Source organism: Lactuca virosa, chromosome 8 (assembly GCF_052849685.1).
Source record: "Lactuca virosa cultivar CGN04683 chromosome 8, Lactuca_virosa_CGN04683_v6, whole genome shotgun sequence".
NCBI classification, from domain to species: domain Eukaryota; kingdom Viridiplantae; phylum Streptophyta; class Magnoliopsida; order Asterales; family Asteraceae; genus Lactuca; species Lactuca virosa.
In genome coordinates this window covers 115,212,996-115,235,215 of record NC_136433.1, presented here as the reverse complement: position 1 = coordinate 115,235,215, position 22,220 = coordinate 115,212,996, and the positions used below count along the sequence as shown (strand labels likewise).

Sequence of the window (22,220 nt, the reverse complement as noted above, 5' to 3'; positions counted from 1 at the left end):
AATCTCTTTCTCCACAAATCATCCTATCAAGTTGCTTTGGTGAAGGCAACCCAAAAGGACCATGCACCATCGGGTCAAGTACATACCAAAATAGTTATGGACTTAGACACTAATCCAACAAGTTAAACAATGTTGATTTAACTCAATAAGTACTTTATGATAAAAGTGTTTACTAACTTATATGGTGGTAAAAATGAGTTTTTTAAAAAATGTTTGTATTAGCTTATGCGGTGGCAAAAGCTATAAGTTGATAAGTCGTTTTAAAAACATGTTACTTACATTTGTAAAATAACAAAAAATAGCGGAAATTAAGAGAATGGCACGAAAAGAAAGTTTATTAAGGGTATTATAGTCATTTTATCTCAAAAAGTTAAAAGTGTTTAAAAAGTTAGGGAAACACATCCAAGATTTCTTCAGAAACATCCAATAGTTGTTCAACTTCATCATATTCCTCTTCTTCAACATTAGTAGCTTCAGCATCATCCCTAATTAGCATTTGCCTCTCCATCTTCTCTTGTTCATGCATTCTATTCCACTCCTTCACCCACCTTCCCCATTCCTCCTTCAACTCCTTCCTCTTCTCATGATCCTGCTCCCTCAATAACACCGAAATTTCATCATCTTCTATGTCATATTGTTTGCTGTATTCTTTCAGATTCCTTGCGATTTCTTCCTCTTTCTCAGGACTCAAGAATTGCCACCTTGGTCTCCACAAAAACTGCAATTTTTTAACGTTAAAAAAACTCAGACCTTATATAATGTAAAACTTGCAAAGTTACCTGAAAGAAATGATCCTTTAGAATGCGATAAAGTAGCTTCCCATAAAAGGACCATATGGTGAACCCATTTTCCATCTCATGATGCACTGAAGTAACCGATGTCGCAACATACCTATTAACATATATATGATCATCAAAAGACGTACGTGTATATTGGTTAACATTGAAAAACAATGAACATTTTTTTTGTTTAATTTTTGGAAACATAAACAAGTATATACCTCCCACTAGGATCCCATTGAATGTCTGTTGCCATAAATTGCTCAGCAGTAGCCGTAGTTTTAAGCTCATCCACATCATAAAACTCCAATTGTCCATTAAACCCCTTCCTCAATCCACCCAAAACAATAAAACGCCCACCAGGCGACCAAAATAGAGCATCTGCCTGTTTTTGGTTAAGGGTTTTGAGCTTTGACCCTTTACCCCCTTTCACAGTGTAAAAACTAACATCAAACCCCGTTGAATAAAATTGACCACTACCATGTATAACAGCAAATCTCTGACCCTTGGGTTCCCATGCAAATGAAATAACTTTGTCAGTATTGTTGTCAAGCTCAAAAGCATCAATGGGTATGTCTCCTTCTTTGATTCTGAAAAGCTCAAATCCAGTGTATGTGCTTTTTTTGGTTTTTGTGTAACGCTCAACCTTAACAGCAAGATATTCCCCGTTGTTTTGCCAATACATTTTGCAATCACTAACAATGTAAAGAATTATCTGTCTCATCACTTGTTTGCTTGGGATTTGGAAAAGACTCACCTACAAATAATATATTATCATGTCAAGATGAACTAGAATCAGGATGAATTGAAAGTAAAGATCTGAAGTCATTATTACTCTTGCAGATTGATTGCCTACCCTTTGTTGCAGGTTACCAGGTGCAGATCATTGGAGTCTCGTGTACATGGGCTAGATTCAATCCACCATTCCTTCTTCATCGTTAATTTCAATCCCACCGATGCAGAGGGGCGTGATGGCCATAGGAGTTCCTGCACACTGGTGGAAGCGACGGTGGTGGAAAGATCTGTGGAGGCGGTGGTGGTAATGGCGATTATAATGGAAGTGATTGTACATATGTGTATTATCAGAATATGATCGAAGCAAACCCTGGCAATTCATTGATTCTCAGCAATTACACGAAATACCTGACAGAGGTAATTTACAATATTCATCATTCACGGGTTTCAATTTCTTCTTTTACCAGATCAAGTTTCATTTGGCTTCCGATCTATTGGCCAATTTTGATCTGATTGATTCATTCAAACAGGTGCGAGGTGATTTCTCGAGGGCTGAGGAGTATTGCAGTCGAGCAATCCTGGCAAACCCCAGCGATGGAAATGCTTTATCAATGTATGCTGATTTGATTTGGGAGACACAAAAGGATGCATCTCGTGCACAAAGTTACTTCGATCAAGCAGTCAAAGCTCCATGAGATCGTTGCTAAAGTAAGCATTTTTCATCAATTTCTTTCATATGAAGTGCTACATAATATAAGTTATAACAATTGAAACTTTTTAAAAAACTTTTTTGGGTATCTGTAATGGACAGATTGATCCAGGTGAAAGATTGGATCCTGAAGTGGATGACATTCTTGTTGGTATTGCTGATGATTTTGTTGAATATGTGAGTTTCATCTTCCTAAAATTCAACATTGTATCAGTATTAATTAGAAGTGGAGAGATATAAACTGGAGAAATTAGGTTAAAAGTCAATACCATGATTATAGGGATAGGCTACTTATTTAATCATGAACATGCAATTGGTAATTTCCTGAAAACCATAATGAAATTTTGCATCTCTTCCATTTTTTTAAGGTCATCTATTTTTACTGGTATCAAGTAAGACTACTTGGAATTTTTACTGGTATCAACTGGTAAAGGAGAGAAGCAAAAGCAGGGACTGCAAGTTTTCGTATATTAGATAAGGAGGATAAATGTGTTCTCACATAATGGTATTCTTGTAGAACGTAATTCCCGTCTGGTATTAGTCTCACAAAATGTCATTCTCCTAAGAATGGTTGGAATCAATCGATTATGGACCATTGAAGAAGATCAATGACATTTGTTCACAAATTGTATGGAATCATGAATTTCAATTCTGTTGGAATGGAATCATGAATTCTAATTCTGTTGGAATGGAGTATGGATTTTTTCTCACTGATTTATGCATGTTCTACAATTCTTGGTTATTGGTTTTGGTGCAATTCACAAATCCACATATTTTTCCAAAGGAATTTAGTTTTTTATTTTTCGTTTGCTAATGCATTATTGGAATCTAAATTACAATTTGGTTTTGTTTTCACAGAAGTTGATGCTTGAAGAACGGACCATAAAATTGAAAGTGATTCTCAGCAACATTATTCTAGTTTTATTCTTTAACAATAAATGTAATTCTTAACAATTGTTACCCGTATTCTATAAGAAATTATGTATTTATTGTTTTTATTCTTCAATTGATTGTTCAAGAATTTGTTATTTTACAAGAAGTTTTTAAAGTCATGATCAAGAAATAAGTTCAAGAATATTTTTATTATTTATGTTTCAAGAATATTTTTATTTTTGAATATACTCATATACATATTCTGTCAGAATGTCCGAATTAAAAGAATTATAATTCGTAAAATCGGATTTTGAAAATTAATAGAATCTGTGATCCCTTAAACTATGCAATTTTCCTTTATTAAATCTATATTAATTGACTAAAATACCCTTGTAATTAAATTAGATGATATTTTTCAATTATATTTAATTCAATAATATATATTAATCACTTTCTTAAAATAAGTAAACTTGATTAACCCATATTTATGCATACAATAACACAATAATTACTTTGAATAGAATAACCTAAGCCTATATATATATATATATATATATATATATATATATATATATATAGGCTTAGGTTATTTTGTTTAGAGTATCTATTGTGTTATTGTATGCATAAATGTGAGCCAATCAAATTTACATATTTTAAGAAAGTGATTAATATATATTATTGAATTAAATATAATTAAAAAATATCATCTTAATTAATTATAAATTAATATAGACTTAATAAAGGAAAATTGCATTTTTTAAGGGATCATAGATTCTATTAATTTTAAAAATCCGATTTTAAGAATTATAATTATTTTAATTCGAACATTCTGATAGAATATGTTTATGAGTATATTCAAAATTAAAAATATTCTTGAACCATAAATAATAAAAATATTCTTGAACCTATTTCTTGATCATGAATTTAAAAACTTCTTGTAGAATAACAAATTCTTGAACAATCACTAGAAGAATAAAAACAAAAAAATACATTATTTCTTATAGAATACGGGTAAAAATTGTTAATAATTACATTTAATGTTAAAGAATAAAACTAAAAAACAATCAAAACCGGAAAGAATACATCAAAATCTAACAACGACTAATACATTCTAAAAGAATAATGTGGTCCGTTTCAATTTTGTGGTCCGTTCTTCAAGCATCAACTTCTGTGATTCCAACAGAATTGGAATTCATCATTCCATTCCAACAGAATTGGAATTCGTCATTCCATTCCAACAGAATTGGAATTCGTGATTTCATCATCATTTTCCCGGCTCTGTAAGTAATCAACATCTCCAACATATTCAGTGATTATTGTCCAGTCTTTGATACATTTATCAGCTTCTACGGTGAATCTGCAACAATAACATATATATATATATATATATATATATATATATATATATATATATATATATATTAATATCAACAACACCAAAGGTTTAGGCACAAAAACCCACTTACCCTTCTACAGGATCAAAAACAACCATAAGTGGAGGGCATTCCCCTCTCCTCATCATGCTCTTGCACAGATTCAAGGCCTCATGTTGCAATCCAAAATACAGGTGGTGAAAAGAATTATAAATCTTGCCAAAGATCAGATATGGGGATCAAGGAACTCTGTTAACTATAAACTGAAAGAGTTTTGTAATACTTACATTTGCAGGATTCATTGAAGGACCTATGTAGCTTGAACCAACAAGAATCACCACCATAGTTGCCATGGAAAGCATCCAATTCTTCAAGAACAAGCTGTTAGGACCCTTGATGATGATCAAGAGAACAACAAAAGTGATAACGAAAGTCAAAACTCCCTCAGCAATGGCTCCAGTATGCAAATCTACTTTTAGAGTAGGTCCTTCTAGCAGATGTTTGTACTCTAATGGCATCAACTCCAAAAGAGACATCACACCACCAGCTGCACCAATCGCCTGTCAACAATTCAGAAACCAAACACTATTTTTACATGTTTAACACCAATAATCAACAAATACTGATCCAATTCTGCACTATTCATAGTTGAATGTAACGATCTGTTTTCGCAATTTCAACTGTAACCTAACAATTTGGGGAATTGGAAACCCTTAATTCGTCAAAAATCACGACTATGAAAAGTAATTTTTGGTTAAATTACCTGAGCAGGAAAGCGGACGGCGGTGGACATGAGTGTATCATCGTCGCCACCGGCACCGACGATACTAAACGCAATTGTACCGATCGCATTGAAGCTAGCGCCACCGAAGGCATCGGCAATCAATCCAAACACGATGGAAGCCAGCCCTCCGGCACCCATCGAAAGAAGAACAGAAGAGAAGACATAGAGAAGACTGAAGGTTTGCTGCCGCCTGCGCCCTGCTGTGCTGTGTTGCGTCTGCTGACTGCTGGTGTCAACGCCGCCTCTTCGAAGTCATCCAACACCGGTAATTGAATGAGGCGGGTGCATCGATTCAGTTGCTAAGGTTTCTGTCCTTGCCGCTTGTTCTAGCACTTCAAGTAAGAGCATTACAAAGAGTGTCCATGGGGTCGTTGTCAAAAAGGGTTGATTAGGGTTACGGTTTTAAAAGACGATGGGTGGAGAAAACTAAGTCAATTGTTACCTTAATTATAGGATATTATCTGTGGAAAGTAATTATCAAATTACCTATTTACCCTTATTTATTTATTTAATTATTTATTTTTATTTTAAATTTTGATTGACCCACATTTATGCATACAATAACACAATACTTACTTTAAACACTTGAACCTATATATATATATATATATATATATATATATATATATATATATATATATATATATGTTTCTACTCTTTTGTTGATTGATGTTGGAGAAAGGGAGGAGATTAAATGGAGAAATCCTTGATTTCAATGTAAATGATGATGTTAGATAATGAAATGGCCAATGCCCTATATATAATGGTCCTAAATCATAAAGATTGTCTCTTGGTGATGAAAATGGGCGTATATATCTAGTACAAATATAGAAATTGAGTAATCTAAGAAGCCACAATCATTATTTCATTTTACTTTTTAAGTTAAACAATGTTTATTTAACTCAATAAGTACTTTATGATAAAAGTGTTTACTAACTTATATGGTGGTAAAAATGAGTTTTTTAAAAAATATTTGTATTAGTTTATGCGGTGGCAAAAGCTATAAGTTGATAAGTCGTTTTAAAAACATGTTACTTACATTTGTAAAATAACAAAAAATAGCGGAAATTAAGAGAATGGCACGAAAAGAAAGTTTATTAAGGGTATTATAGTCATTTTATCTCAAAAAGTTAAAAGTGTTTAAAAAGTTAGGGAAACACATCCAGGATTTCTTCAGAAACATCCAATAGTTGTTCAACTTCATCATATTCCTCTTCTTCTACATTAGTAGCTTCAGCATCATCCCTAATTAGCATTTGCCTCTCCATCTTCTCTTGTTCATGCATTCTATTCCACTCCTTCACCCACCTTCCCCATTCCTCCTTCAACTCCTTCCTCTTCTCATGATCCTGCTCCCTCAATAACACCGAAATTTCATCATCTTCTATGTCATATTGTTTGCTGTATTCTTTCAGATTCCTTGCGATTTCTTCCTCTTTCTCAGGACTCAAGAATTGCCACCTTGGTCTCCACAAAAACTGCAATTTTTTAACGTTAAAAAAACTCAGACCTTATATAATGTAAAACTTGCAAAGTTACCTGAAAGAAATGATCCTTTAGAATGCGATAAAGTAGCTTCCCATAAAAGGACCATATGGTGAACCCATTTTCCATCTCATGATGCACTGAAGTAACCGATGTCGCAACATACCTATCACCATATATATAATCATCAAAAGACGTGTATATTGGTTAACATTGAAAAACAATGAATATTTTTTGGTGTTTTTTTGGAAATATAATGAAATATATACCTCCCACTAGGATCCCATTGAATGTCTGTTGCCATAAAATGCTCAGCAGTAGCCATGGTTTGAAGGTCATCCACAACATAAAACTCCAACTGTCCACGAAACCCCTTCCCCAATCCACCCAAAACAATAAAACGCCCACCAGGCGACCAAAATAGAGCATCTGCCTGTTTTTGGTTAAGGGTTTTGAGCTTTGACACTTTACCCCCTTTCACAGTGTAAAAACTAATATCAAACCCCCTTTGATAAAATTGACCACTACCATGTATAACAGCGAATCTCTGACCCTTGGGTTCCCATGCAAATGAAATAACTTTGTCATTCTTGTTGTCAAGCTCAAAAGCATCAATGGGTATGTCTCCTTCTTTGATTCTGAAAAGCTCAAATCCAGTGTATGTGCTTTTTTTGGTTTTTGTGTAGCGCTCAACCTTAACAGCAAGATATTCCCCGTTGCTTTGCCAATACATTTTGCAATCACTAACATTGTAAAGAATTTTCTGTCTCATCACTTGACAGCTTGGGATTTGGAAAAGACTCACCTACAAATAATATATTATCATGTCAAGATGAACTATACTCACCATGAATTGAAAGTAAAGATCTGAAGTCATTATTACTCTTGCAGGTTGATTGCCTCCACTAACTTCAGGAACATAAGCTGCAAGAATAGGATCAGTTGGGGACCAACTAAAGTCTTTAATGTTTGCAACTTTAATGGGGTTTTTGTTAATAAGACGAAAGGTCTTTGTTTCATAAACATAAAGGACATTTTTTCCCATTCGAGCAAAGTACTTGTCCTCTATGCCGCCACCCCATCTGCAAAAATTACAACCATGTCCACATCAACAACACATAAGTCCAAGACAAATAATGCATAATGGAATGAAAAGATTAATAAAATGAAAGGAATCACGTTCCTTTTAAGATGGAATGGAATGAACTATTCCAGATTCCATCATACCAAACACTACCCTTAATAGATTACCTGAAAACCGGCCAGAAAACCCCTCCATCTGCAAAATCATTGCCACTTCCCTCAAAATCTCTCATTACTTTTTCAGTTCTCACATCGAATATGTTTACCCTCTGATTATGAGCAAATCAAAGTCAACCAAATAATATTGTTAACTGTTATAATATATTGTAATAATAGAAAAAAACTAGACAAAATATTATGCTTCTTACATGCATATCATCATGGCTGCTGCTATATGTGACCAAATATTTCTCACCTGGAGAGAACTCAATGAGTTTAACCTACAGGCAACAACACACTTTTAAGATCGTATGCATGATTTAAATAAAGTATAACAACCATTGAAATAAATACAAGAAATTAGCATTGATACTTCATTTTATTGTTTAATCCTACTTGTATTTTGTATTTGAACAACATTCCAATAATTAGATAGATTTCTCAAAAGTACAATGCCTAATTAGTAGGATGAAATGAAAGTAGAATGTTACAATAAAACAAATACATGAAAGTATGTTGTTATTTCTTGCATTTAACCATAAAAAGAAAAGTATAACCATAAGCAACCTGTTGATGAGCATAGCGCCTTAGGCGGTTAAAAGTGGTGGCACCGCCCCACACGGCGGCACCCTGCTGGTGGACCGTGGCTAAGTAGGTTCCCAATGGAGACCACTGAACAAAACTTTCAGTCCAAAACTGCAGAAATTGGATAAACGCCTATTTAAGTAACATTAATTGAATCCTTCAATCCTCACCTATGAATGGTGAAAATACATCAAACATGGAATTTTAAAGGATTTTGACAGAATCCAACTTACAGGGCGTTTGTCAACAGAATCAGCTTTCAGTTGTCTTGCATCATTCCACAGGATTTCTGTTTCTGATCCAAAACGAATAACAAACTGATCTCTACCTTTTTCATTAATAAGCCACTGTTGCAGATTCTCCTGCATTAATTAATACATCACATAACAACATACAGAATTATAAATGCAAACATTACAGAGAGGCTGTGTGAAAATATATGAAGTAATGTAATTCTTCAAGTAGCTACCTCTGGTGTGTAGGGGTTGATTTCAGGAGGGGTCCACTCGTCTGGGACTCCCAGCGACTCCTCCTCCTTGAAGTCGTCGTCATCATCATCACTGAAGTAATAAATACAGAAAAGATAACATAGAAACTCAAATTTAGAACACAGGAGACACCCCATGTAACACGTATAAGTACCTTTTGATGCCAAAATCTTCATTGGGAGGGAGCTTAACAGAGTTCCAATCAACGGAGGACAAATCTATGTTCAGATGAGCGGCTTCTGCTCTTATGTGTTCCATTATCTCGTCAGCCATGATAGCCATTATATGCTTCGTTTTTGTCAATTGATCGTTATCGTGAGCCGAAATTACTGTTTCTGATAACTTCCGATTGCAAATATAATACAAGAATAATAGTTATTGGTTCCCTGGCAATTTTTTTCCTTTCGATTGAGTTTCCTAATATATTGATCGAGTTTCCTAATATATTGATCACTTTAGCGGAAAGTAAGCTTTCCCATAACTTGCATTGCAAGTTTGCAACTATAATAGTTATCGAGTTTTCTAAGATTTTCTAACATATGCCCTTAATTAAATATAAAATATATTAATTATAAAGAATATTATCATAATTAAATGGGCGTTGATTTTTCCACTTAATTGTTTTGATGCTGCCACTGAATCATTGATGGAAAGACAATTACACCCTTAACCTATTTAATTGTAAAATACCTTAAATAAAGCCCAACATTAATTTGGAAACAAAAACTGAAAAACAAAACACAAGACCACACTCTCAACCACAAACGACGCCGGAAAGTAGAAACCAAGTACTCCAATGGTCTTTGACATATATGTTGTCTGTTATTATTATTAATTTTTTTTTTTTGCTTCAGACATGTATCCAAAGTCCATTATCTCAATTCTCAGGTTAAGACCACCAGCATATTTGATATTTGAAGCTATAATTACAAATTCCATCGGCCTTGAGTGCGGATGATACCTTTTAACGCATCTCTAACTCTTTGACTTCTCCGATGAGGCTTTAAACCGGTTAACATTCTTGGGATTTAATCCGAAAAGGATTACAATGTTCTCAGCATTTGTAATTACATTTTTTTAGTTTTATGTGTTTCTTGTTGTTTCCTGATGAAAGAACCGTCATTGACCATATCTGCATATGACCAGTATTGTTGGTTTTTGTTGTTCACAAAAAAAAAAGTTGCTACGAAGTTTGCTTGGGGTAAGAAGTTGCCAGTTTTATTCGAACTTGATTTTTTTTGAAATGGAAGCAAAAGATTATATTAAAAATAAGCTAGCATGGTGGGTGCTAGGTATACAAGAAGCAAAACTACAATCAGATTACAGCACCCATTATGAACTCGTTTTACTTTCCATTAGAGGATCACATCACCATTCCCTCCAAGGTAATATGCAGCCCCTTCTTTTCCTTGTGCTGATCCAGAGATGGGACAAACTTCGGATTTATTTGGATTTCTGCAGCTAGCCCAATGTGAGACTTCACCTCACCATAAGTATACAAGGATCACAGCCCCTTGTGTATCAGCTAGACAGCCACCACATTATTGAGCTTGAATTTAAAAAAAGGGATATAGTTTTCAATTCTTTAAATTTTTTAAAAGAGAAAGAAAGTATAGATTTCTCATCGTAAGTTTTTTCCATAAAAAAAGGGATATATGGTTTAGATCTTTCTCTCTTCAAAATCATAAAAGGGAGTATAAACGGGTTGAGGGACATAATTGTCCACATATTAACTATTCCGTGGAAATGTCAATAAATTCCTTGGAAAAATCATCGCCCTAATTAAATATGAAACTTATTAATAATCTTCATAATAAATGTATTTTACATTTAATTACGGTAATACTTTTCATAATTAATGATTTTTAAATGTAACCTTAGTGTACATATTAGAAAATCTCTTCCTAATATCTATTCTTTTCATCGAGTTTCCTTAACCGATCGAGTTCCATTTTCTTGCACTAAATTTTACTGAGCAAACGAAAGAAATGGTCCTTATGGTTGTATTGTTATTGTAATGGTCCCTATGGTTGTATTGTTATTGTATTGGCAGTCCGACTTTTCTTTTCTTAACCATATGGTTTCTATGTGTCATTTGTTAGCGAGAAGATCTCCAGCCCATGTGAAATAACTAGTATATTCTTTCTTATTTTTTTTTCTTTTCTTTAATTGATCAATAAATAGATAAAAACGTTCCACCCTCTATGTGTTTGTAAATGCACACAACAAAGCGAAGCATCAATCACAATAGTTGCGAACAGTTTTGCAATAGTGCATACAAACACAAACAAAACCACATTTGTTCTTGAATGGATACTCATGATTGTCCTCCTTATCTTAATATTCTCCTATCTCATCATCAAACTCACCAAAATTTTCAGCCTAAAAGCACCTTGCATCTTGTATGTTCGCCTCGAATGTTTCTTCAAACCCCAAAACAAGACAATTGAGCATGTGCGGCTCACTGACAATAAGACAATTGGTACACCTCTTGAAACTAATGCTCGGTACACTCCAACATCAGATCCAAGCCTATATCATACTATTGTAGGAAGTTTGGTTTACCTTACAAGTTACTTGTCTGGACATAGCCCATAAAGTTCATGTGGTTAGCCAGTTTATCATTGCTCCGTCTATTGTTCATTGGAGAGTCATTCTTCATATTTTAAGATATCTTTTTGGCACTTGGTTCTGGAGTCTTGTGTTTCGTTCGACTTCATCTCTTGAGTCACGTGCCTATAGTGCATATGTAACATCTCAAAAATTTCAGACAAAAATTTCGTTTTTAATTCATTTCAAAACATCCAATAATCATGTCAAAACAACCGAAAGTGTATCACAGTGAAATAACATCAGAGTACAAAATCCTAAAATCACATAATGTGGAAAACATGGGCGGATGCGGTGCGATCAAGTCGGGCCCTTCCCTTTCGAGCTGGAAGTACCTGAAACATACACTAAAAACCGTAAGCACAAAGCTTAGTGAACTCCCCAAAAATACCCCATACCATACATACATAATGATCAAAACATAAATGGGTCAATTTCACCCTCTTTGGTCTCTTTCAACCGGTAATGGGTCTATTTAACCCTTTTGGTCTCTTTCAACTGGTACTGGGTCTATTTCACCCCCTTCGGTCTCTTTCAACCGATACTGTGTATATTTCATCCCTTCGGTTTCTTTCAACTGGTATCGGGTCTATTTCACCCCCTACAGCTAGCATACAATCATGACAGCAAGAGTCACCGGGACAACAAGCATAAACAGGCATAACAGGAAATTGTCACGAAGACACTTTTATCCTAAAAACCTAAATCAGTGGGCCGAAATTGGTGCCTTTGACCCACGAGTACGGTGAAGGAACTCACCTCAGTATGAAGATCAACAAATCTGTAACATCCCAAATTTCAAGACTAAAAATTTCATTTTTAATTAATTAGCTTATAAAATTGTTACTGAAAACCATCATCGAATCGTGTCATTTCATAAAATCATAGTCACATGTCTCAAACCATAACATAAAATAGTAATAATGTCAGAGTACAATCCCATGAATCTCATAATGCAGAAATCTTGTGTGTGTAATGCGCTGCTACCGTGCCGGCTCATTCCCCTTCGATGAAGAGGTACCTGAAAACAAAACTGAAGCTGTAAGCACAAAGCTTAGTGAGTTCCCCCATCATACCGCATACCATACAATAACATATCTAGCCAGGCATATCTGGGTGCCGGCCTCCCCTTCGGTCTATTTTAACCGGATAGTGTCTAGCATATCTGGGTGTTGGCCTCCCCTTCGGTCTATTTCAACCGGATAGTTGTCTAGCATATCTGGGTGCTGGCCTCCCCTTCGGTCTATTTCAACTGGATAAATGCCTAGCATATCTGGGTGTTGGCCTCCCCTTCGATCTATTTCAACCGGATATCGGGGACTATTTCACCCCTACCACTACGACATAGAATCATAGCATACTGGCACATAGAACATAACAGATAGTGGCATACCAGACAATTATCACACAGACAATCATCTAACTACAAGCTCCTACTACTGGGCCGGAATTGTGGCCTTAGACGCACTTCTACTGGAAGATAACTCACCTCAATGACGTGAAGTGTCCGAACTGTCTTCGATGTTGGGATCAACTCCTCTCAAACTCCTACACATAAAAACCTTCCTTAATGACCATTTCATACTCTTAACCCTTTCAAGGGTCAACTCAAGTCAAGTCAAAGTCAAGGTCAACACCCTGGTCAAAGTCAACTTTTGGTCAAAGTCAACATCTGGTTGACTCATCTCGACGAGTTCCATAATTCACTATCATCCTAGAACTTCGCTCCTACTCGTCGAGCCTTTCAAGAACTCGTCGAGTTCCCTTCATACAGAATCGAGACCTTTTGCCTATGACTCACCGAGTTCATCCTTGAACTCGTCGAGTCCTTCTTCATGCAAGTTGGAATGTTAGTCCTTGACTCGCGGAGTCTTTCCTTGACTCGTCGAGTTCTTATTCATATACCTTGGGACATTGCCTTGAACCCGCCGAGTTCATCCTTGAACTCGTCGAGTTCTTCGTTCTTCAAGTCCATCTTGTTGAGTCCTCTTTTATACTCAACCAGATCGATCAGAAACAGAAAAGGTTGGGGAACCATAACCCGACTCGCCGAGTCCTATGAGCGACTCGCCGAGTCCCCCAAAGTCCAAGTCTACCAAGTCCATTTCACTCGGGCTTATTGCATCCAGAACATAAATCTGACCTCTTAGGGTCCATATTACACGTAAAGTTACAAACTTTACGTGCATGCAAGGTATCATGAGCCAAAAACACCATTTCCAAGTCTAAAATGAAGTCTAGGCTAAAGGGAAGGGCTAAAGCATGACAAATTTGTGAACTTTATGGCGAAAGGGGCTGGAAGGGATCTGGATCTGAAGTTACAACTTCAGATCACACTTCATACTCAAAAAGGTTCACAAATTTGCTTAAAGATGGCCCTAAACTCAAATATGGAAAGATCTAGCAATAGGAAAGTCAAGGAAGCAACTTTATACCTTTAAGGGGCTGGAAATGTAGCTTGAACCTTGGATCTACTGCTTCCTTGAACCTTCTAGCTCCTTCTTCTTCTTCCTCTAGCTTTGAAATCACACAAACACTCTCACAAATGGCTCACACACTCAACAAAGCTCAAGGGACACAAGTTAGGGCGTTCTGGACTAAAGGAGATGATGGGGGCTGCATGGGAGGCGAGTTAGTGCGTTTAAATAGGTTGCAAACCCTAAAATTTAGGGTTTCACCCAGACAGGTCAACTCGTCGAGTCGGGGCTTCCGACTCGGCGAGTAGGCTTCTCCATCCGCGTCCAAAATCCGTCCCTACTCGATGAGTTGAGCCTCCAACTCGTCGAGTCCCAGTATAAAATGCAAATATTCTTTATTTAAGATACGTACCAGAAACCAGGCGTTACAAAATCATACTCGGGCTGCTGAATCGAAGATCCTTACACTAAATCACAAATAATATAACCTTAATTAGCCATTAGGTCATTAACCCAAACCGAGAGTCCAAATTCTAAATCTCGACTCCTAGGGTAAAAAGACCACTTTACCCTTCCCTTAATGGGCCTAATATATCATGGTCAAATTCCAAACTAGCCCAAAGTCCAAAAAACACTCAAAGCCTAATATCGGCCCAAATCCATAAAGGCCCAACTAAGAAAGACTTGTGGCCCGGGCCCAAAACCCTAAAGTTCAAAGTGGCCCGAAATCAAAAGCCCAAAAAGCTCCCTGGTGAGTACACTAAGCGTACCACCAGTACACCCAACGTACTCGAGGGCTACACTTGAATCGGGATCCCAGACGCGTACGCCCAACGTACACCTTTGTACGCCTAGGGTAAAAAGGCCACTTAACCCAAACCGAGAGTCCAAATTCTAAAACTCGACTCCTAGGGTAAAAAAGCCACTTTACCCTTCCCTTAATGGGCCTAACATATCATGGTCAATTTCCAAACTAGCCCAAATTCCAAAAGACACTCAAAGCCGAATATCGGCCCAAATCCATAAAGGCCCAACTCAGAAAGACTTGTGGCCCAACAAGGGCCCAAAACCCTAAAGTCCAAAGTGGCCCAAAATCAAAAGCCTAAAAAGCTCCCCGGTGAGTACACTAAGCGTACCACCAGTACGCCCGACGTACTCGAGGGCTACACTTGAATCGGGATCCCAGGCGAGTACGCCTAACGTACGCCCCAGTTGGCCAAAACCTCATTTTAAGGTCTTAATATGTTAAGAACTAACATCCAACATCAAATCTAGCCCTCTAGGGACGTCCTAAACCATTAAATTGGCAACTTTACTCCTTTTCATGTCTTAATGGGACTCAAGCCATAGATTTAGCATTCTACTTCCATTAAATGATCATTAACTTATGCATGGTTAATTTACAACCATCAAGATGCAAGCTTCATGGACCAAGGACCTCAGAAACATCAAAAGAAACATCGCATAACATCTAGAGTAGCATTTACTCACAAGGGTTCATCCATGGGACCAAAATATGCTAAAATCTTCCCCAAATCTAGATCTAGACATAGCATGATCAAGGTTCAGACTTTATACCTCCAATAAGCTGGAAAGATTGAATAATCCATGGATCTACAAGCTCCCACTTGTCCAATGTTTCTCTACAAGTCTTCTTGTTCTTCAATATGCTCCACACACACCAAAACACACATATAATGGTCAATCTCTTGAGAAATGGGTTAGGGTTTCGAGGTGTAGCTCAAAAGAGGCAATCGAGGCTGATAAGTTGAAAGGTTTGGGGACTTAATGTGTTTAAACAGGATGCAAACCCTAAAGATTAGGGTTTACCCATGACTGACGTACGCCCCGTGTACGCATGTATACGCCCAGCGTACCAGGGGCTACCCCGCCGCATGCAACCTTCCAAGTATGCCCGACGTACCTTATGTACGCCCAACGTACTAAGACTTAAGCCAAAAAAAATAAAGAGGAATTAAATAGTTAAGAATTTACCTTGACATGTCGGACGTTACAGTGTAGTGATGCTAATTGAGATAACGATTCTCATTATCACAAATCCACAATTGGTTTCTATATCTTTCTTAGAGCTTCGTTGATTCCATTGAAGAGTAAAAAACAAGATGTTTTTCTCGATCTTCTACATAAGTTGGATATCGAGCTATGGATATCACAACTTGTGAGATTGTTTGGTTACGTTGGCTTCTTACGGATATGGGTGTTGATATTTCTCTGCCTACTCCCTTGCATTGTGACAACAACAATGCAATACATATTGTAAATAATTATGTTTTTAATGAGTGAGCGAAACGTATTGAGATTGATTGTCATTTCACTCGTAATCATTTTTATCTTGGAACTATTTCTCTACCACATGTTCCGTCAACATTGCATATTGTTGATATGTTTACGAAGACTCTATCTACTACAACGTCTTTTATTTTTTTTGTCTAACAAACTCTTCATGCTTATTTTTGTCGCATTATACATTTTAGGGGGTGTTAACCTAATAAGTTTATTGAAATCTTTTAGTATTAGGCCTTTTGTTTAGCCATTTAGCTAGGTTAACACTATTTTTTTTCCTATTTATAGTTGTCTTTTTCATTCTTTATAATATACAAAATCTTTTAAATAATGAAACCCTAGCCATTTTCTTTCTAGATTGTTATTAGTTTACACAGGGGGATCGACTGCCAAGGATGCATGAACTCGAGGAGTCATTTTCGTTCCTCTTTTCCAAACTTCCAAAACCAAATTTCCATGTATAAATCATCAACCGGAAGTTTGATGTTAGGAACCTGATGAATCACACCTCAACTCTACGTCTACACTCGGTAATCTTACATTCACACTCATAAATCGCGCCTCAACTCAAGTAAGTTGTAACGCCGAATCGTACATCAAGTTGTTATATGCAATGTTTTTTTATAAGCAACAATGCAATACAAATTGTAAAGAATTATGGTACGATCATTTTTCTGTTAAAAAAATAAAAAGTTAAAATTAAAATAAAATAAAATAAAAATAAAAATAACACTTCTATAATTCTACCCTATTAAATTCTTATAGTTTCCTCATGCCTTAGGTGTGTTTTCAGTTTTAACCTAAAATTTTTGGAGTTTTGTACAATAGGATAGGATAGTTGCATTATTTTCTTATTATTTCAAATAGGTCAGGTTAATGGGTCGGATATACGATGATTCGGTGTATAAGGAGATGAGTTCAGTTAAAATTCATGCAGGTTACGAAGCGGGTTTGGATTAAGTGTTGAAATTTTTTAAAGGATTTGAATCAAGGTTGTTCACCCCAAACCCACTCCATTGCCAGGTCTACTACTTGTCTAGCATTTTCCTCTATTTTTTTTTGACTCTTTATAAATCTTTCTTTCTCTATTTGAATTGAATTGTTTTTGTTTTACTTTGTACAATTCTGTTCATTCTATATATTACTGCTAAATGGTATCCCATCTTTGACTCAGAATTTGTTCCCATCTTATATTTATGTCTTTGTTGAATTTTTAGGGGACGGATATACATATCTATATATAATCTATTTTTATAACTATTCCAAAAATGATATCCAGGTATTAGTAGCCCCAAACATGTGTGGCCATGGCCTCCCTAGCGCCCTTAAAGTTAAGGTTTGGCCTCCCCAAGCATGGGCCCTAAGACTAGAATCTGGAAATTACAGTTTTTTTTTTCCACCAAACTAAAATACTAACATCTCTAAATCAGGTTTGTTTTATTTTTTAAAACATCTTTTAGCTTTTAGGAAAATATAAAAAGCTAAAAGATGTTTGGTAAAAGCAACAGATTTTGTAAAAGCTACTTTTGGATATAAGGAAAATGAACTTTTTGGAAAAGTCAGGTAAACCTGACTTTTTGCAACTTTTCTTAGAATGACTTTTGTCCTCTCAAAAGCTAAGCCAAACACCCCTTTAGTTCTGCAAGAACTAAATCTGCTAAAATGACAAATTATAGAAAAGTGACTATGTCCTCGTTTATTTACTTGAAAAATCATTACATTATTTGGTTGTGTTAAAGTCATTACTTTTTGCCATTAACTATATATTGCTAAATGACAGTGTGTCCTGTCATTGAAAATCATAACTTGTAATAAAATTAACAAACCTATATATGTATACAAATCGAGAAACACAATCATTTGACAAATCTATACGTACTGGATGACTACGTGTATATACTTTCTCTATTGTATGCAAAAATCTGTTTCAGAACTGGGTAGATTCAGCGATGCCACACATGGATCGAAGGATCAGATACCTCTTGGCTTCAAGTTTCTGGAAGGGGAATGACAGCTTCAAAAGCTTCAACAAGCATCGACACTCTTTTCTTACGAGCAGGAGTCAGTTTCGTGACTATGTGTTGAACAGCATAATCAATCATCCATTGCTCAGCCTTCGTTTTTTGATGACTCTTTTGACGCCTTAAATCAACTTGTTCCCTTACTTCTTGTTCTTCTTTATGAAACGCAGATTGTCTTGGTGTTTCTGGTTTCAGTTTCAGTTTCCTGGAACTCTCCAAGTCCTTGATAGATCTCCTCAACGTTCTCAACTTATTCCAGTTCTTCGGTATTATTTGCTGAGTTTGTGATTCACCTCCATCAATGTCAACGTCTTTCCTTTCTAGTGATAGTGAAGCATCTTCTTCAACTTCTGGAAGAAGGATTTCGTTGACTGATTGTCTTATAAGCATATCAGCAACCCTCGGGCTGAATTCATTGTTTATACTCTGGTCTTTAACTTCTTGCTCATCATCATCATCATCACCACCATGAAGTAGCTCGGATCCAACTTTGCTAGTGATATCAGTAACAACGTGTTGGTATATCATATGCCACATGTTGATGTATTTCTCTTTCTCTGATTTCATTGCAGAATCAAATTCCGTGACACCCTGTTCATCAGAGTCTTTATAATCACCATTTTCATCAGTCAAGCTCGAGTCTTTTGAATCATCGAGTTTTGGAGCCACTGATTCGAATCCTTTGACAAGCAAAGCAACCTTTCTTTTTTGAGATGGAGATAGTTCGCTAACAGCCTGCTGAAGAGCATAATCAAGCATCCAATCATCGGAAATTTTCTTATCACCGACTGTTTGAGGCCTTAAAGACACTGTTTCGGCTGCTGATTTGGGCAATAATGGATTGGGAGTGAATCTTTTCACCTTTTCTAACTCAGTTATAAACCTTCTCAGAAGTGTGACTTTCTTTATGTGACTCCACCCATCTGGTTTTCCCTTTTGGCTACCAGTCATCAGATCATCTGCTCCTGGATTTGGCTCTTTTTGATGATCTCTTACTGAAATAACTTCACTTGTAATCGATTGATCAGGGACTTCTGGAAGAAGGACCTTCTGAATCGCTTCTCGTACAATCTTGATGACAAACATCTTTCTGTTTTCATACTCTTGATTCATAGCATCAGCTGCATTACATGATCGTTTTTCTTTGTCTACTTGTTGCTCCAATTCACACCCAGATTCAGCTACAAGATCAGAATCAGACACCATATGCCGTTGAATCAAACGCCACATGTTCATCTGATTGCCATTAATAGAACCCTGTTTCTTGTCTATGTTGACAATCGAGCTATCTTGATCATCTATCCGAAGGTTTTGAACTTCCTTCTGATTATTGCCATTGACACCGAACATCATATTAGCCAGATCTGCATCATCAAGACCGGAGCTTGATTCTGGAACGTGCTCTGTTCTTGTTTTTGCGTAGAACTCAATAGAAAAATCAGCATCCTTTCCAACAACCTTTTCGATCTTCTTGCCTTCGCTGCCTACATTAGAACCCTTTTTGGATACCTTAACTTCTGTTTTCTTACCAGACGGCTTATCTACAGTGGCGGGAGTTTTAGGGTTTACGCCCTTTTGGTCCTTTGAAGAACGACGTTTTAGGAAAGAGAAGCGTTTGACTGGTGGCTCATGGTGATGATGATGGCCATGAAGAGAACAGTGTTGGTACGGACAAAACTTCGCCACCGGAAGAATTTCGTCAGATTCTTTGACGCCTACCTGAGGCTCGACTTGCTCGGCAAACTTTGAATCCTTTAGAATCGAAGAAAATGTAGCTCTGTTCGAACGCAAATCTTCTACTGTCGGACCCTTCGATTCAGAAGATGATTTGCTCTTGCTCCTTACGATTTTGAGGGATCTCAGACTACCGGACCTAGTGATTTTCAGCACAGGTTTTGGTTTCCGCAGAAGCGATTCCTCTGATACTTTAACCGGAGAAAGGTGGCGTGTGGTGGCTGAAGAATCATCTGGTAAACTCAACGACGGCGACTGTGGGCTCTTCTTTGAAAGCCTGAAGCTCCAACGTTTCTTCGAACTAGACTTATCCAGTGTTTTCTTCTTTCGTTGAGTTTGTCCTTCCATGCCACTGCTATATCGATCAATCGAAGATGTTGCACTGGACGTTCGAACCATGCATGGATGAAGTGAATAAAGTGAACTCAGAATCACTATCTCCCTGCCAAATACGCCAACACCATATTGGAAACTATTGATCAGTTATTCCTGTTTGGTATTTTAAACTCATTTTGCTCCGATTCTAGATACATGAACATGATCATAAGGATTCTGAATTGATGAAAACAAACCTGATTACTCCCTTTTCTGGAACTGAAATTTGTGTTTGAATCAGGTGAAGGCCACTCCAATTGGGACTTATTTCTTGCCCCTGTTCTTCTCACACCCTTGGTCAAAGATGATACAGTAGCCATTCCACAACTATTCGCTTCCAATCTTCACAACCCAGATGAATTTGAGACGAACCCACCTTAAAATCATGAAGAACAACATGAATAAAAAAAAACAAGTGTACTGGGAAAGAGGGTTGGATTGCTACTGTATTAAGACCAGCAAAGATTTCAAGTGGGTTTGGTCTAAAACTGAAATCAGATGACGATTTGAAGTGTAGTATGAACTATGAAGCCGATTTAATGATAGGGAAGTTGTAGTCATAAACGTTGTGCCCAAATAGACGGTGGAATTTATTTTGGGATTCTAGATTGAATTAATGTCAGCGAATGTTGTTGCATGTGGACTTTGTATGAAGAGGGTTCATTTTGACTTGGTCTTTTGTGACTGTTCTAGACTTTTATTTCTTCGGATGTTAAAGATTCCTTTTGTAAAGGGATGTTTATTTTATGTAAGCATTTTCTTCATTTTGTTTATTTATGTAATATATAACTTTAATGTAATAAGTTTACTAATTTTTATTATTTTCGTGAGTTTGATATACTTATGGTTAATATAATAATAACAATAATAATTCGTAATGTATCACAAGAAAATGATTAAAATACATATTAAGTCAATTAAAATTTTTGTAATATATTCATATTTTACAAGCAACCCGAAGTAAAAGATGAGACATTAATAACTTTGTATAATAATAATAATAACTAAATATTTCTAAAGATAATATTAGATATTATAACTTTGAATTATTCATTTTTAAAATCGATTATGTTATTTGGATTTTAGCAATGTGATAGTAATTGCATTTTATTAAATATAATTTTTTTGTGAGGGTATTCTTCCATTTGTTCAGTCAGTTTGAGAAAATTTCCCAATACGTTAAACTCTTTGTGTCGGCTAAACCGACTAAACCAACTACAACTAAATTCGGCTTGATGTTTGGGCAGGATATTATCTTTTTAATTTTTGGAGTTTTTTGTATTATAGGGTCCTTGAAAAAACTATTTACCATTTTAGTGTGATTTCAAAAATATTTACCATATTAGTATTAAAAGAGTGATTTTTCCACTGTGACTTTTGTTTTGTCCACCGAAAATTCATGAGTTTTCAATATTGCCCCTAATTTAAATTTTTAGATATAAAAAAAATAATTCTAGCTAAAATCTTGTAAATTTCGGTTTTTCCCCCACAAATTTAGTTCCCTTGAAACTATATATGCAAATTTATTTTTCAATCTTTTTTATTACTAACACCATTATTATTTTATGTTTATTTGTTTTATGAACTAAAAGATCCATATTTATTTAATACTTTTTTTTTTGCTTTTTTGATATTTTATACCATCAATTCTATTTTTTTAAGAGGTGTTATAAATATATTAATTAAATAAAACCATTACAAAATTA

General features: G+C 35.9%; 4 protein-coding genes across 4 annotated transcripts; all 4 read right to left on the bottom strand.

Annotated features, from left to right (window-relative positions):
- Positions 1 to 388: 388 nt before the first annotated feature.
- On the bottom strand, positions 389 to 1,715 carry LOC145130751 (eukaryotic translation initiation factor 3 subunit B-like). Its single transcript, XM_079065521.1, has 4 exons — positions 1,653 to 1,715; positions 1,001 to 1,536; positions 780 to 891; positions 389 to 718 (listed from the first exon to the last, which is right to left on the bottom strand). Exons 1-4 carry the CDS (start codon positions 1,713 to 1,715, stop codon positions 389 to 391), a joined length of 1,041 nt encoding a protein of 346 aa, XP_078921647.1.
- Positions 1,716 to 4,558: 2,843 nt separating this feature from the next.
- On the bottom strand, positions 4,559 to 5,617 carry LOC145130750 (aquaporin SIP1-1-like). The gene is made up of 4 exons (XM_079065520.1): positions 5,605 to 5,617; positions 5,233 to 5,495; positions 4,757 to 5,029; positions 4,559 to 4,684 (listed from the first exon to the last, which is right to left on the bottom strand). The coding sequence occupies exons 1-4, from the start codon at positions 5,615 to 5,617 to the stop codon at positions 4,559 to 4,561; spliced, it is 675 nt and encodes a 224-aa protein (XP_078921646.1).
- A 713-nt stretch (positions 5,618 to 6,330) lies between these two features.
- Positions 6,331 to 9,523, bottom strand: LOC145132233 (eukaryotic translation initiation factor 3 subunit B-like). Its single transcript, XM_079066940.1, has 10 exons — positions 9,208 to 9,523; positions 9,035 to 9,125; positions 8,799 to 8,927; positions 8,548 to 8,676; positions 8,190 to 8,261; positions 7,990 to 8,090; positions 7,622 to 7,820; positions 7,008 to 7,543; positions 6,793 to 6,904; positions 6,331 to 6,731 (listed from the first exon to the last, which is right to left on the bottom strand). The coding sequence occupies exons 1-10, from the start codon at positions 9,333 to 9,335 to the stop codon at positions 6,402 to 6,404; spliced, it is 1,827 nt and encodes a 608-aa protein (XP_078923066.1). The 5' UTR covers positions 9,336 to 9,523; the 3' UTR covers positions 6,331 to 6,401.
- An 8,531-nt stretch (positions 9,524 to 18,054) lies between these two features.
- LOC145132134 (calmodulin binding protein PICBP-like) lies at positions 18,055 to 21,180 on the bottom strand. The gene is made up of 2 exons (XM_079066801.1): positions 20,712 to 21,180; positions 18,055 to 20,581 (listed from the first exon to the last, which is right to left on the bottom strand). The coding sequence occupies exon 2, from the start codon at positions 20,536 to 20,538 to the stop codon at positions 18,373 to 18,375; it is 2,166 nt and encodes a 721-aa protein (XP_078922927.1). The 5' UTR covers positions 20,539 to 20,581; positions 20,712 to 21,180; the 3' UTR covers positions 18,055 to 18,372.
- Positions 21,181 to 22,220: the final 1,040 nt, after the last annotated feature.